Raw genomic sequence first — 17,402 nt, 5'->3', positions numbered from 1 at the left:
ACTGACTCCATCCCCCCTCCTTGTCAACAGTCTGTTGTTAAGTCAGTCTGTTCACAACCTTGATGTCACATTTGGTTTTGAGATGAACATCCCACCTTATTCATGCTACCACCAAGACCGCCTATTTCTAACACCATAACATCACTTGACTTTGCCCCATCTCAGCTCACCAGCTGCTGAAACCCTTCGCTACCTCTAGACTCAACTATTCAAATGTGCTCCTGCCTGGTCTCCCACAATCAACCCTCCATAAGCTTGAGGTCATCTAAAACTCTGCTGCCCATGTAATAACTCGCATCAAGTCCTGTTCCCCTTTCACCCTTGTGCTCGCTGACCTACACCAGCTGCCCGTCAAGCAATGTATTGATTTTAAAATTCTCTTCCTTGTTTTCAAATCCCTTAATGGCCTTGCCCCTCCCTATTTCTGAAATTTCCTCCAACCCCACAACCCTTTGAGATATATTGTATGTCTTCTTGTAATCCTGGCCTCTGTGCATTCCCAATTATAATTGCTCCACCATTGATGGCCATGCCTTCAGTTGCCTAGGCCCCAAGCTCTGGAAATCCCTCCCTACACCTCTCCATCTCTCCACCTCGCTTTCCTCCTTTATGACACTCCTTAAAATATACCACTTTGACCAAGCTTTCAATCATCTGATCTTATTATGGCTCAGTGTCATACTTTGTTTTATTATGCTTCTGTGAAGCACCTTGGGATATTTCATTATGTTCAAGGTGCTCCTCAACTTGTTGACAAAGTGCTGTAAATACCATATAATAGACCTGTTGGCAAAATTAAAGGAACATTGACAGTGTGATTATGAAATTGGCTAAGGGACAAAAAGCAGAGTATTGGGTGTTGGGATCAGTTGTCTTTCTGATTCATATTAATGACCAGGACATGGGTATACAAGGCTTAATTTCAAAGTCTGCAGATGACATGAAACTCAGAAATAAGAATAACAGATGTCAGGAATACATAGACCAACTGGTGAAATTGGTAGACATGGTAGATGAAAATTAATATAGGAAATTATAAAGTGATACATTTTGGTCGGAAGAATGAGGAGAGGAAATATAACTCAAATGGTACAATTTTAGGCGCTTGGAGGTGGTAAATCCTTCAAGGTGGCAGGACAGTTGAGATGCCTGTTCTAAAGCATTTGGCTTTTCCAATAAAGGCAAAGAGTACAAAAGCAAGGAAGTTACTCTAAAGCTTTATCTATAAAAAAAACTTGTTTGGCATTGGTTCGATGGCCTGAATGATCTCTTCTGTATCATTATGACTCTATGACTGTCAGCTAAGCATTGTGTTCAATTGTGGTCACTGCACTTTAGGAAGAATGTCAAGGCCTTAGCGAGGATGCAGAAGAGATTTACCAGAATGGCGGCAGGGACGAGAGACTTCAGTTACATGGAAAGATTGGAGAAGATGGTCTCCTTCCAGCAGAGAAGGTTAAGTGAAGATTTAATGGACGTGTTCAAAATCATGAATAGTTTTGATACAGTAAATAAGAATAAATTGTTTCCAGTGGCAGAAATGTGGGTAACCAGAGGGTACAGATTTAAAATGATTGGCTAAGAAACTAGAGACGACACAGATTTTTTACACTGTGAATTGTGATCTGGAATGCACTACCTAAAAGTGTGGTGGAAATAGATTCCATCTTGTAGGTTTCCACAGGGAATTTGATAAATACTTGAAGAAAAAAGTTGGAGAGCAATGGGGAAAGAATGAGGGGAGTGGGACTAGTTGCATTGTTGTACCATAGACTGGCAAAGGCATGATGGCCTGAATGGCCTTCTGTTCTGTATTATTCCATGATTCTATGACTAAGGTTAAAGCTTAAATCAACTAGCCCTGATAGATGATGCAGTATGTTTTGGAGCATGCCCAGTGTAAAGTACTTGCCTATTTTCCATATCATATTAGATTTTTTCAAATATCTAACCAGTTCCCTTTTAAAATGATGTTATTGTCTCTATTTTGATGGTCAAGCATTCCATATTGTAACAACCTTCCCTTTTTGCGTAGGGATAATTTTAAGTCTATGGCCCCTTTTTTATAATTATTAACTTCATTTCTGGAAATGTTGCTATAATGTGCCTATGGTAGGGTGCCCATCTGTACACAATACTCCAACTGTTGTCTAACCAATGTCTTATGCCAATTCAGAAACCCCACCTCCTTGCTTTTTATACAGTCTTTTCTATTCACATTCTTGACTTTAAAGATCAATGTATCAGCACCCTTGGATCCATTGCACATCCGAATGATTGGGTATATTTACTTTTACTATTCTTTTTCACAAAAAGTATTTGTTTATATTTCTCTGCATTGAACTGATTTTTCCATCTACCCTACTCTGTTGATTTTTTCACTTTAGTCATTCATAGCCGCTACAGTCCATATGGTGTGGGTACACCCACAAAGGAAATTCCAGGATTTTGATCCAGCGACAGCAAAGGAACAGTGATATATTTCCAAGTCAGGATAGTGTGTGGCTTGGGGGAAAACTTGCAGGTGTTGGTGTTTCTACATGCCTGCTGCCCTTGTTCTTCTAGATGTTAGAGGTTGCGGGTTTAGAAGATGATGACAAAAGAACCTTGGCAAGTTGCTGGACTACATCTTATAGATGGTACGTGCTGCTGCCATTGTGCACCAGTGGTGGAGGGAGTAAATGTTTAAGGATGGGGTGCCAATCAAGCAGGCTGCTTTGTCTTGAATGGTGTTGAGCTTCTTGAGTGTCGTTGGAGCTGCACTCAGTTACAACAGCGACATTCGCTGCTCCCCAACCTTGCATCCTCACACACATGGGAAGCAGGCTGTCTTTGCACAAATGGACCTCTTTGTCTCTTTTAAATACACATACAAAACTCTGGCTGAGACCTTGATCCTTGGCGGGGATTGTTAATCCTTTAAACCCCACATCCATTCACTGAAAAATAATAGATTCTAGGAAACCACATCATTGACACTAATACCTTGCAGAGAACAACGAGCGTAAAGCAATAGAAAGTCAATATAAAATCCTTTTAGAAATAATACAAAATCATTTTAGAGACAGTTCCCTTAATATCTTCCCATGGACCTCCAATTGAGAAACCCTGATTTAGAGGATTAGTTTACGCAGCATTATACTGCACTGCCTTTTTGCTTCTTCTATGTGTTCTTCACAGAAATCACAGATTTGTTACAATGCAGAAGGAGGCAATTTGGCCCATCATGCTTGCACCGGCTCTATGAATGAGCAGTTAACTGAGTGCCATTTCCCTGCCTTCTCCCTATAACCCTGCACATTCTTTTGAATGCCTCGCTTGAACCTGACTCTGCTGCACTCACAGGCAATGCATTCCAGATCTTAACCACTTGCTGTCTGAATAAGTGTTTCCTCATGTTGTTATTGCTTCATTTGCAAAATACTTTAAATCTGTGCTGTTTCGTTCTTGGTCCTTTCACAATTAGGAACATTTTCTGTCTATCTACCTTGTCCAAACCCCTCATGCTTTTGAATACCTCTAACAAATCCCCTCTCAACATTCTCTTCTCCAAGGAAAACAGTCCAACCTATCTCCATAACTGAAGATCCTCATCCCTAGTACCATTTCCATGAATCTTTTCTGCCTTCACATCTTTCCTAAGGTACAGTTCCCACAAATGTACACAATTCTCCAACTCAGGCCAAATTAGTATCTTATACAAGTTCAACAAAACCTCCTTGCTATAGTACTCAATGCCCCTGTTAATAAAGCCTAGGATACTGTATGCTTTATTAACCATGCTCTCAATCTGTCCTGCCACCTTTAATGACTTATGCACTTGTTCACCCAAGTTCCTCTGTTCCTGCATCCCTTATAGAGTTATACCCTTTATTTTATATTGTCTCTCCATGTTCTTTCTAATGAATCACTTCACATTTCTCCGCATTAAACTTCACCTGCCACTTATCTGCCCTATCCACCAACTTATCAATGTCCTTTTGTAGTTCCACACTATACCCTTCACAGTTCACAATGCTTCTAGGTTTCGTATCCTCCGCAAATTTTGAAATTGTACCCTGTACACCAAGGTCTATGTCATTCGTATATAACAGGGAGAGCAAAGGTCCCAACATTGACCCCTGGGGAACTCCATTACAAACCTTCCTCCAGCCCAAGAAACATCCATTAAACACTATTCTCTGTTTCCTGTCACTTAGCTAATTCTGTATCCATGTTGCTACTGTCCTTTTTATTCCATTATAACTTTGTGCACAAGTTTCTTGTGTGGCACTGTATAAAGTGCCTTTTTTAATCTACTTTGAGAGACTTGAACTCGTAATCCAGGCTGGCACTCCAGTACAGTGTCTGGACATTTCATAAGTATCCTGGCCACCTTTTGTCACTCAACTAGCATCACTAAAAAATCCTGATCATCTGGTCATTATCACATTTCTGTTTGTGGGACTTTGCTGTGCACAATTTAGGTGCTCCATTTCCTACATTACAAAATATTCAAAATTTTAAAAAAACGTTTAGCTGAAAAATGCCCTGAGATCTTAAAGGTGCTACCTGAATACAAATCTTTCTTTCGTTCTTTCATTCAACTGAGAGTTTAAACTGGTGCCACTCAGGTCCTCCCCATCTCATCCTAACAGTCTATAGCACAAAACTATCCTCTTCATCTAATAATATGATCAGTAAAGAACTATGAAAAAGATAGCAACAAATTCTTGACTAAAACTATCAGTCTCTCATTAAAATAATACAGATAAAGTGCACTGCAAATGATTTCCATTAGTGCTTTTTGATGCCATAGCTGTGACATCAACAAAAGAGCATTCAACTATTAATGCTGTGCGGCCATTTGTCATTCCATTCGTGACATCATAATCATCCTTGACCTTTGAACGGAGGAGCTCCTGAATTGCTTCTCAAGGCATCCAGAGTGAACAATCAGTATCTGGGGCACTCGGTCAAAGGCCCAACCCTGTCATGGGAACAGTTTCCATATTTGTTCCCATACCAAAGGTTACAAAATTGGAACTGATATTTAAAGATCAAGTTTATTTGGCTGGTGAGACTATTGATGGCAAGGTTGTCTTGGAATTGAATGAGCCTTTGTTCCTTTATTCAGTGAAGTTAAAGATATCAGGAAAAGGATTTGTGGAGTGGATTGGGGAATCTGAAGAAAATCTTGATTACACCAGGAAAATCCACTGTAGTAATAGAGAAGATTATTTTCATCACATCTTCACACTTTGGGGAGCAGGTACGAAGTTGGGATCAATACGGTAAATATTTAAGACCACAGTACGGACTAGCTGGGAGCAGCCTGATAAAGGAATTATTTATGTAAGGGGGTAGAAAAGAAACACAGTGCCTTTCTTTTATTTTCTTTATATAAGTTTGATGTTTTAAACTGTGACATCTGGAGCATAACATATGTAAAGTGATGGTTGATTGCACTGATACTTTTGGTAAATTTCCTGTGATATTATTTACTGTAAAGCGGAGAACATGACAGTGTGGCAAAATAAATTACCCCACATTATAATTAATTTGGGTTGATTGTAATAAATTTGACTATGAATAAAGGTGATAGAGTGTGATATGTTTACAGGAAGTAAGTATTATACTTAAAGGAATTGTGCATTATTGTATACACTAAACTTTTATTATATTGTAGCCAAAACAAAACATGAAAAAATATTTTGTTATTTTTAGCTGGTTGTTTTGGTGTTATATATGAATACAAGCCATGTTTTCTTTATATCTTTCATGACCACAGGATGTCCCAAAATTCTTTACAGCCAATGAAGTACTTTTGATGTTTGGTCATTGTTCTAAAATAGGAAACACAGCAGCCAATTTGCACACGGCAAGCTCCCATAAACAGCAATGTGATAAAGACCAGATAATTTGCTTTTGTGACATTGATTTAGGATTAAATATTGGTCAAGGCACTGGGGAGAACTCCACTACACTTCTTCAAGAAAGTGCCATGGTATCTTTAACATCCACCTGGGAGAGCAAACAAGATGTCATATTTCATCTGAAAGACAGCACCTCTGGCAGTGCAATGTTAGCCTAGATTTCTCAAGGGCAAAATATTGCTGTCAGCATGTCGGGGCGGGCCCAACACACCGACGCGTAAAATGACGTGCAATGACATTGGGTGTGCGTCCCAACATCATCGCATGTCATTTCAATATTTCGTTAGGTGGACACATGCCAGAGGCGGCTACGCACCCACCGAACTGTCAACGGCCTATTAAGGCCATTAAAAAAGTAATTTAACTTGTTAACAACGCTGCCCGTCCAGGCGGGCAGGCGAAGAGCCCAAGCGGCCTTCACATTTTTCAGGAAACCTCATCCACGGGTGGGATGAGGTTTCCTGAAGATTTTATAGAATAAATAAATATATTTTACTTACTTCACAAATGTGTCCCAGTTCATGTGATGCTGTCATGTGACATGTTTAAATTAAGTTTCACTTTATTTATTGAAAAGTTTTCACAACCATTCAATCTCCTCAAGGCAGCTCCGTGCCTCAGGGAGATTGCTGCACTCTTTCACACGCATGCGTGTGAAAGAGAGCAGGCCCCGACTCTCCCTCCTCCTCCCGCCCACACAGGTATCACTGAGCATTACCGGCCACATGTTACGCAGGGCAGGCCTTAATTGGCCCACCCGCATAAAATGGCAGCGCACAGCCGATCGTGGGCGGTGATCGGCTCCGCGCCCACCCCCACCCACTCCCGAACAGCCCGCCTGCCATAGGAAAAATTCACCCCAAGTCTCTGGAGTGTGATTTGAACTCAGAACCCTCTGACTCAGAGGTGAGAGCGCTACTACTGATCCATAGCTGACACCAAAAAATATTGAAAAAAATTCAAAGTGAAATTCAATCGATCACTGACTTTTCTCTTTGAAGCCATAGCGTATTGCATTAATCCTAACAGTGACTGATTGTGGTTTTAATGAGTAGGACAAAAAGGAATAAGAGTCACAGCTAAATGATTTGAAATGATACAGAACGATATTGGTAATGGTGCCGCCCAGTTACACTGTTTCCAGTTCCTATGAAAAAAGCCCCATGCTTGTTTTAGTCAGCCGCCCTGGATCCATGATAAATGGCCTGACCCAACCGGCAGGGTTGTCAGTTCTGTCTGGAGGTATTCCTGTTAGTTTGATCGTGTGACATCTGCCTTATGGTCAAATATTTATCCCATTTCTTTTGAAACAAAGATTTGATAACTCCAGCAAAGAGATTGTAATGCAGAATTAACCTGCTTCCATTCCTTTTGATGCAGGCAGCACACAAACACCATGCTGCCTGCTACTTTAAACGTTAGTAGCATGCAGCCCAATGCTGAATGTGCTGTTGAGTGGCTGCATGACTCAGCAGGGGACCCAAGTTCTTGTGAGGATAGCACTAATTAAAGCTTCCTTTCTCCATTGTTTCTTCCAGTGAAAATCTTTGGTTTCTATTCCGTAGTTCCACCTTCGACTGTAAGTGGAAACATTCTTTCTATCAAGATTTAGCCAAAGTGAAGTCCCCAGGTTTCACTCACTAATAAAAAAAGAGAATCCTGGAAATATGCAGCAGTTTGGGAGTGTCTGTGGAAACCTTTCACAGAACTGGGAAAAATTAGAGATGTAATAGATTTTAAGCAAGTACAGTCATTGAAAGGGGGAGGATGGGAAAGAGTACAATTGGAATAGTCTGTGATAGGGTGGAAGGCAGGAAAGATTAAGGGTTGATGGTGCAAAATAAAAGGGAATGCTAAAGGGATAAGTAAAGAAACAAAAGATGTGTCTAGAGAAAGTGTAAATGGCAGAATCATGGGCAGAATTTTGCCCTTGATGGACGGGTGGGCAGCCGATAGTCGCCACCGAAACAGGGCCCGCCGCCATTTTAAGTGGACAGGCCTTCAGCAGGCCGCCTGACGGGAAGCACTATGCACTTCCTGGGGAGTGGGATTCCCCAACTGCCAGAGTGCGCTGTTTCACGCATGTGCATGAAAGAGCGCACATCTTCCTGAGACTAAGTGCTGCCTCAGGGAGAGCGCTGAAAGTTTTTGAAAGTTTAAAAATAGAAAAATAAAAAAATCATTAACATGTCCCCCTCATGTGACAATGTCAAACGTGATGGGACATATTAATAAATATCACAGAAACTTTATTAAAGTTTTTTAAAACCGACATGAAACCTCATCCCGCCGGTGGATGAGGTTTCATGTTTTTTCAGAAGCCTGCTGGGGCTCCTGGCCTGCCCACCAACTTTAAGGTTGAATGGGCAGGGCCTTTAATTGACTTAACTACCCTGTCAATGGCTTCAATTGGCCATTGACAGGTCGGTGGGCAGACAGCTGATCGCGCTGTCCCCCCACCTTCCTGAATATTTAAATGGGGCGGGATGATGTTGGGGGTTCCCTCCTACATCATCCTGCATCATTTTCGCGTTGGCGAGCGGGCCCCGCCCCCAGCTCGCCGACGAAAAAATTCTGCCCCATGTCTCCAGCTCTCCCTCTGAGCCCCTATTTCCAGTCTTCCCCTTCCCATCCCACTCTCAAGCCCTCCATCCCAGATTTCTGACCCCCTTCCCCACCCTGTGATTCTCATAGCCCATTCCTGCTATTTGCACTATTTGTGGGTGCCAACACTGAGTAACGGGTGGTGACAAGCTCCCTGGAAAAGGTTTGAAAATTATTCTATTTTAAAGTAAATTCAATTCAACTGGATTCTGGCTTGCAACATCAGGCTAGCAGTTAGTAATTATTTACAGAATCCTCACATTGTGTGTTATTCATGTGAGCACGGTGTGGTGGAAACCTAAATCTTTGATTAGCCAGCTGGAGGCAGCACTTTAGATCGGAACTCCCAAGTTCTAGAATCTTCCAGTCATTCCCAGAGGGTCAGGAATCCTAAACATTGGACCAGACACTTTCAGGCGCCCTTGGGCCACAGGATGTTGATTCCTAAAGTTAGGTCCTGTTTTACACTCATAAAACAGATGCAACAAGGTCCAATTTCTACAACATTGTCTTACTTTCTAAAGAAGCAGTAATCTGATCTTGGCACTGAGATAGGGATCACAAACTGCCTGACTTTTGCTCTCCTGGTTAAAGGTTTCTCTACCACAGGTGCAATCTGTCTCTGAACTGTAACAGAGGAAACATATGGCATTTTAAAATTCAACTTTTGTATGACTCAGCAACAATCAATCTTTGACTTGCATTTGAAAGATGTTAATAAAATCTGAATGAAATCAAAGTGGTAACAGCACTGGAAGTGCAGCAGGACTATTCCATGTACACAACAGCACAGACCAAAATGGAAAAGGCAGGAAAACCAGAGTTCACACAAGCACAAAAGTACAGCAAACAGCACAGGAGAACAGGGCAGAGTATTGCACTTCCGTCAATTTAGCCTACCGCATTCGCTGCTCCCAATGCAGTTTCCTCTATAGTGGAGAGACCAAACACAGACTGGGTGACCGCTTTGCGGAACACCTTCGGTCTGTCCACAAGCATGACCCAGACCTCCCTGTCGCTTGCCATTTCAACACTCCACCTTGCTGTCATGCCCACATGTCTATCCTTGGCCTGCTGCAATGTTCCAGTGAAGCTCAACACAAACTGGAGGAACAGCATCTCATCTTCCGACTAGGCACTTTACAGCTTTCTGGACTGAATATTGAGTTCAACAATTTTAGATCATGAACTCTCTCCTCCATCCCCATCCCCTTTCCGAACCCCTGTTTTCCAATATTTTATATAGATTTTTCTTTTCCCACCTATTTCCATTATTTTTAAATGTAGTTCTATCCATTGTTTTATCCCTACCTTTTAGCCTATTTCGATCCCTTCCCCCCACTCCACCCCCACCCGGGCTATCTGTACCTTGCTCGTCCTGCTTTCTACCCTTAATGTCACCTATTAGCACATTCATTAGATAATATCACAACCTTCAACACCTCTTTGTCCTTTTGTCTGTGACATCTTTTGGCTATTTCCACCTATCACTGGCCCTCTATCCAGCTCTACTTGTCCCACCACCACCCGCCCCCCCTTAAACCAGCTTATATTTCACCTCTTTTCTAGTTTTCCTTAGTTCTGTTGAAGAGTCATATGGACTCGAAACGTTAACTGTATTCCTCTCCACAGATGCTGTCAGACCTGCTGAGTTTTTCCAGGTTTTTTTACTTTTGTTGCAGAGTATTGTAGTGATATGCAAGCAGCCAAAACAAGTCTCAGTTCTATAGCATCTTCCTATAGGAGCATTCACAAGGGGGAGAGCAAGTTAAAGCCAGAAACAAGAACACTTAAAGGATGATGAGGATAGGGGAAACGAAAAGAACAGGTTTTTCAGAAAATTTTGAAGCAAATGATAGAGGCAGCAACAACTACTTTTAATGTAGGAAAGTATCCCAAGGTGTTTCACAGACCAGAGAAGAAGCAGGAGCTGGTCAAAGGCACTAATGAAGAGATAGGCTTTAAAGAAGATTTTGAAATTGGGGAGAGATAGATGATTCCAGGAGAGAGTTTCAGTGTGGAGAAAATGTTTGAGCTGAAGGGCAGGGATGGGAGGGTATAGGGGTAGACCTGTGATAGACCAGATTTAGAAGAGTGGAGGGTATTTACCAAACAAATCTGCACAGAAGAAAAAAAAACTAACCAAAGTAGAGTACACAGCAAGACAGAAAGAAAAAAATTGCTTTTCACAATCTCAGGATGTCCCAAAGCTCTTCACAGCTAATGGAGTATTTTTTGACTTGTAGTCAATCGTTGTAACATAGTGAAACACAGCAGCCAATTTACACACAGCAAGCTTCCTCAACAGTGTATAATGAACAGTTCATTTGTTTTGGTCATGTTGGTTGCAGAATAAATGTTGACTGCACTACCTTTCTTCAAATTGTGCCATGGAATTTTTCAGAACCACCTGAGAAAGCAGGTAGGCCCTCGGTTTAACATCCCATCTGAAAGACAGTACCACCAACAGTGCAGCACACCCTCAGAACTGCACTGGAGTATCAGTATAGATTTTCTGCTCAAGTCTCTGGAGTGGGACTTAAACCCACAAGCTTCTGACTCAGAGGGGAGACTACTACTAACTGAACCACAGCTGACAAAATGTAGGGAATAGACATCACAGAGTCTCTCAAGGTATAAAGAGCATGGTACATTGCAGCTTAGAACAACATGGAAAGGAACAGCTCAGAACAGAAATGCATGGAGCATGGCATTGTAATTCAGAGAATCATAAGCTATAACTTTAATGCTGCTGTGTCCACAACAAAAAAAGTAGATTCTTTTGCTTTAGATAATTGTCAACAGCACCACATCTGATTATGTGCAGAATAGAGAACACAGAGTCTCTCAGGGTATAAAGAGCAGGGTACATTGCAGCTTGGACCAACACGGAATATCAGAAAAAAATAGTTCCAATATACCTGGACAGAGTTATCTTCCAAGTCCAGCGTACCAGAAAGCAACCAGAAAAATCTACATACATTTATTACACTGCAATCCTCCAGCACAAACTGTTTTCTTTTTTCATTCTTCATTGCAGGAACAAATGGAGTCACCTGCACTGCTTTCACCCATCACCACTGAGTAGGTGTACTCAATAAAGCTATGTTTGTTGTATGTGGTACAGTACAACATGATGTGGGTTTGTGCCCATGACTGCACATGATGGCTGCCTGTTGTCAGGTGAAGGTTATCAGTGGAGGTCCTGTGCCTTCCCACTGCCAGGGAAGTTGGATAGGTTCCAGGGACCTTCATCCAGATTGCAGGCATGAAGGCTTCCTGTGGCTGATGATAGCCTAACATTGGCAGAGGCCAATGAACATTCAACCTGCAGTCCTCGCCAAAGTTATTATGCAAATTAAAGAATTGAACAATATAAGCATAGGGTAGGATGCGGGTGGGTTTTGGTGAAAAGGATGTACATTTATATAGCACCTTTCACCACCTCAGAATGTCTGAAAGCACTTTATCGCCAGTGAAGTACCTTTAAGTGTAGTTATAGAGGTCTACAGCACAAAAAAAGGCCCTTCATCCCATAGAGTAGTTACTGCTGTAATGTAGGAAACACGGCAGCCAATTTTCACATACAAATCTTGCAAAAATATAATGAAATAATGACCAGATAATCTGTCTTAGGTGTTGGTTGGAGCTAAATGTTAGCCAGGACAGTAGGAGAAGTCCCATGCTCTTTAAAATTGTGTCATGGGATCTTTTATATCCATATGAAAGGGCAGATGGGATTCAATTTAATGTTGAAAACAGCACCTGTGACAGTGCATCACTCTCTCAGTACCGCATTGGTGTGTCAGATTTTGTGCACAAGGGGTCCAAAACTCATAACCTACTTCTTCAAGGCAAGAGTGCTAACCAGAACCACAAGAAATTCTTCTTCAGACAAAATAATGGGAGAACACCCATTTTTCTCTTCAATGTTCTGCTAACGAAGTCACATTATCAGGAATGACACATTTCAAAGTTTGGTGTATTCCCATGATTTCATGAACAGGTAGCATAACACTTCTGTTTTCCCTTAAAAGGAGAAAGTGAATTTTACACATTAAATTGTTTGAAATCTTTCAGTCCCCGTGTTTTGGGTGATGGATGGCTCAGGATGATTTCCCCTATCAGCAGGGTTGAAGGATTCGAAGACAACTACATTATGACATCAATGTGTGCTTGAAGTCAGACTAGAGAAGAACAGGGCAGGATCTTATTAATGTATTCAAGATCCTTAAGATGTTGCCAAGTTGAACTGGAATAAAATGTCTATCACACATACATCAGGTCAAACTTGCGATCCAGGTGAGCCCAAGCTTCAGCAATGGCTGTGATGTTGCTCAGCGTACAAGTTACTGCCAGGTACCACAGTGAGTACCAACCTTGAAACCAGTTGGACACCAGTGCACAAATTGGATTCCACACTTGGTTGTAGTAGTAGCAGTAGCTACATTGACATCTTTTGGCATCACATCACCACGTAAAGGAGACAGCAGGAGATGTACTGGCCATGGCAGGGCTCACGTTTGACCATCTGGCTGGCCGGCTCAAAGCAAGCGATGCTTATGTCAAACACAGAAAGCTGCTCGTGATTGGCTTTCTCAGCTGAGATAACTGGTGCATAGGTGGCCAATGGAAGTGGATATGGAGTGTAGCACCAAGTTTGTTTGGGACTCTGTCAGATCAATTATTTTTCCTCAAATATACTTTATTCATAAAATTTGTGAAAGTACATTACAAAATACTTCAACTTTAAAATTACAGAAAGTGCAATAAAATCCAACTTGTCTTCATACAGCATGTTCCACTCTGAGGTGCCTCAATACAATTATAATACTCTTGATATTTACAACTTGCATTCCACATCAGGTATACAGCCTGACAGCAAAAACACTTCAAATTGAAAATTACAGAAAGTGCAATAAAATCCAACTTGTCTTCATACAGCATGTTCCTCTCTGAGGTGCCTCAATATAATTTCAATAGACTTGATATTTGCAATGTGCATTCAATTTCTGGCATATAGCCCAAGGGGATCTACACAGTTTCCATCCCCTTGCTGCACTATGGCTGAAAGGCCTTAGGCAATGACCTTTTCCCATTGCACCTTTGTGGCAGCTGCCCCAAGCTTTAGTGCATCCCTCAGCATGCAGTCCTGGACCTGGGAATGTGCCAGTCTGCAACACTCGGCCAAGGATAATCCTTTGCACTGGAAGACCAGCAAATTTCAGGCAGACCAAAGAGCATCTTTCACTGAGGTGATGATCCTCTAGCAGCAGTTGATGTTTGTCTCAGTGTGTGTCTCTGGGAACAACCTGTAGGGCACAGAGTCCTGCTTCATGGAGCTGCTTGGATTGAACCTCAGCAAAAACCACTGCATCTCTCTCCAGACCTTCTTTGCAAAGACACATTCCACAAGGAAGTGGACAATGGTCGCCACCAGACTTGGTGCTTGTTTGAATGTTCTGGTGATGAGGCATTCTGCCAAATGACTTTGATAGTCTGCTCAGGGAACTCTTTGAAAAGATCTGCCACCTCCTTTTCCCACAGGGCCTCTAGGACATTAGGGACAGACCACTGCCTGATGAACTTGACTTGAAAGGTGTTTTTCTGCATAAACTTTTCCATGAAGGTGTTTCAGCACGGTCCAACTGCTTAGAGCATTCTGCGGCAACATGGCCAAATTCATCCAGGGAAGAGGTAGCACCTCAGCACACGGTGATACTTGGTGTTTGCGTACTGAGGTTCTATGCAAAGCTTGATGCAGCCACACATAAAGGTCATCAGGAGGAGGACGATATTGGGTACGTTTTCTCTCCCTTTAGCTGGAGGTTTGTGCATCATGTCCCTGCCAACACTGTCCATTTATCATCTCCAGATAAAGCAGGAGATGGCTTGGGTGATCATCATGGTGCAGGAATGAGGAATGGGCCAGACCTGTGCCAAGTACGGAAACACCAAGAGCACCTCGCACTTGATAACGAGATTCTTATTTCAAATAGAGGGAGCGTCTGTGATGACTTGACAGAGCGGACAGGTTTCAACAATAAACCTTATTACAGAGAGCTTTTCAGATGCTACATACTCGATCAGGACCCCCTTCAGGAAGCCCTACCCCCCGGATTACCTATGCTTAGGGCTCATTAGTCAGATCTTCCAAGAACATCACGTGACCCCTGATAGACAGCAGGAGAGGCTACCTTCAGTTACTACAGCATCACTCCCCCATGCCCAGTTTTTGTTTAACCATAGCTACTCACTCCTTCCTTTAACGCATGCTCTGATCTGTCAGCTCAACATTCAGAGCACAGAATGACAAAGAGGGACCATGTGATGCAGCTCAGAAAAGGGCAGGTAAATAGCCAAATCAAACATGACTACTTCACACAGAGGGTATCTCTTTGGAATGGGTCGCATAGGAAGATGATCCAGGCTGATTCCAATAGTCATTTTAAAAGTGTGATATACAGGCATTTGGCAAGAAAATGAGGGGTATCAGTGGTGTATTCTGCTTTTCACGCAGAGGCTGGAAAAATGGACAGAAAGTTTCCCGTCTGTATTTTTCTACAGGCTGTGTCAGGATTCAAAAGTTATGAAACAAAAACAGAATTACCTGGAAAAATTCAGCAGGTCTGGCAGCATCGGCGGAGAAGAAAAGAGTTGACGTTTCTAGTCCTCATGACCATTCGACAGAACTTGAGTTCGAGTCCAAGAAAGAGTTGAAATATTTCAACTCTTTCTTGGACTTGAACTCAAGTTCTGTCGAAGGGTCATGAGGACTCGAAACGTCAACTCTTTTCTTCTCCGCCGATGCTGCCAGACCTGCTGAGTTTTTCCAGGTAATTCTGTTTTTGTTTTGGATTTCCAGCATCCGCAGTTTTTTTGTTTTTTTCAAAAGTTATGCTTCTGTCTCACTACTGCCCTCTGGTGCTTTCCTCTTGTATTAGACTAGCTTATTGATTCTCATATTGTTCACAAGTGTTGACTCCAAAAAATACCTGAATTGGCGAAAATAAATTATTCTCTGCAGGGAAGTTCGTTTAGTGCTGATTGTTACAAAAAATATCAATTGCTGGCATGGGACTGCACAATATGAAAATGTTACTATTTTGGGTCATATGAGTGAGCTTACAATTTTTTAAATTCTTTCAATGGGGTGTGGGCGTCACTGGATAGGCCAGCATTTATTGCCCATCCCTAATTGCCCTCAAGAAAGTGGTGGTGAGCCGCCTTCTTGAACCATTGCAATCCATGTGTTGTAGGAACACCCACAGTGCTGTTACGGATGGAGTTCCAGGATTTTGATCCAGTAACAGTGCAGGAACGGAGATATAGTTCTAAATCAGGATGGTGTGTGGGTTGGAGGGGAACTTGAAAGTGATGATGTTCCCATGCATCTGCTGCCCTTGTCCTTCTTGACAATAAAGGTCAGGTTGGGAAGGTCAAAGTACCCATGGTAAATTACTACAGTGCATCTTGTAAATGCTCATTTAAGGTGATTCTACCTATTCTACCACTCCTGCTCTGACCCGCAACAGAGTTTTTAGTGAATTTAGAGGGGCTGTGCTTTGCCAATGCTGGAGTCCCACTATTTATGCTTTCGGTTTGTAAAGAATTAGTCAGACCGGTTTCCTTAGATTAAACAAAGAACAAGGTAAGTTTATTGAAACTGTTTCCCAAATTTAAAAAAAACTAAGTAAATTGCAATCACCATTCATATGTCACATACATTCCCTTGGCCTATGCACACACTTGTACAGATGGTAGAATAAGAGGATAGGCTTAAAGATTGTTTACAGTTCGTGAAGAAGATAAAACAAAGGAGTATACAGTTAGCTGTCTGTCCTTTGGTTGGTGTCAATGTGCTAATTCCACGTTGTGGCCATTTTGTTCAGTTGTCTCCCTGGGTCTGTTTGTATGGAGCAGATTTATTCCCAAAGGATCTTGGTTTGAGGTAGAATTCTGTTCTCAGGATCGAGCGAGCAAACAGCTTTTGCAGCCTGTTTTCAGTACAGCATTCTGATCTTTTTGGTAACACAATCCCTTAAAGTATCCTGCTGGCTGTATATTCCAGGGAAATTCTATTAATCTATGTCTGCTGCAGGCATTGTTTTTAGAACAGGTAATTGCATTTTGATGTCTCATCTCAGAAACTTCTGAAAAGTTTCAGGATGGTGTAAACCCAACAGGAGATGAGGTCTTCCACCCTTCCCAGGGGTTTGAGTGTCTGTTCTGTTTCATTCCACTTGGTGGAATGCAAGCCTTATATTGTGACCACTTGGCAGTTTCCATTGTCTTAAAAGGATTTCCGCTAATTTTTAGAAATCCAGCCAGAAAAAGAAAAATTAGAAATTGTATCTTTTAAAAAGAAAAGCACACCCTCGTGACAAAGAGCATGAAGACCTTGTTTGGGAATGGGAGGAGGGGGTGATTGAGTCATTCAAAAGACTGACACCATTCTGTTTTCAGCTTGTTAATCTGAGGTGGTTGTTTATTTAAATCTAATATGTTTTGGATTGCTCTACCAAAGATTTGACACAAAGGTCCAATGGCCTCCCTCTGTACTTTTATAGAATCATAGAGGGGTTATAGCACACAAGGCTATTCAGCCCATTGTGTTCTTGCGAGCTTTCTGCAAGGGCAACTCTGCTACTCCCACTCCCCAGCCCTTTCTCCATAGCGTAGCAACTTTTTTTGTCAATCTTACTTACCATGTTGTTTGTATTTACATAATATAGTACATTTAATTTAGACCTTATTACATTCCCTCTTACTGTGACCCCATCTAATACTTTACTACTTCTTAGCCAAGTGCAATTTGCTGCACCCAATCCTTCATGCATCTTGGTTCTCCTTTCTAATGCCAAATCCTGGATTCCCATAACC

General features: G+C 41.9%; 1 protein-coding gene across 1 annotated transcript in view; it reads left to right on the top strand.

Annotated features, from left to right (window-relative positions):
* Positions 1-4,974: 4,974 nt before the first annotated feature.
* The window catches only part of LOC121287572 (arrestin domain-containing protein 5-like), a 38,437-nt gene continuing 26,009 nt past the window's right edge, over positions 4,975-17,402 (top strand). The window contains exon 1 of the mRNA XM_041205501.1: positions 4,975-5,251. Within this exon, the coding sequence (XP_041061435.1) occupies positions 4,975-5,251 (277 nt within the window). The remainder of the gene's footprint in view (positions 5,252-17,402) is intronic.

This window comes from Carcharodon carcharias, chromosome 14 (genome assembly GCF_017639515.1).
Source record: "Carcharodon carcharias isolate sCarCar2 chromosome 14, sCarCar2.pri, whole genome shotgun sequence".
Lineage (NCBI taxonomy): Eukaryota > Metazoa > Chordata > Chondrichthyes > Lamniformes > Lamnidae > Carcharodon > Carcharodon carcharias.
This window is presented reverse-complemented; position numbering and strand designations above follow the sequence as displayed.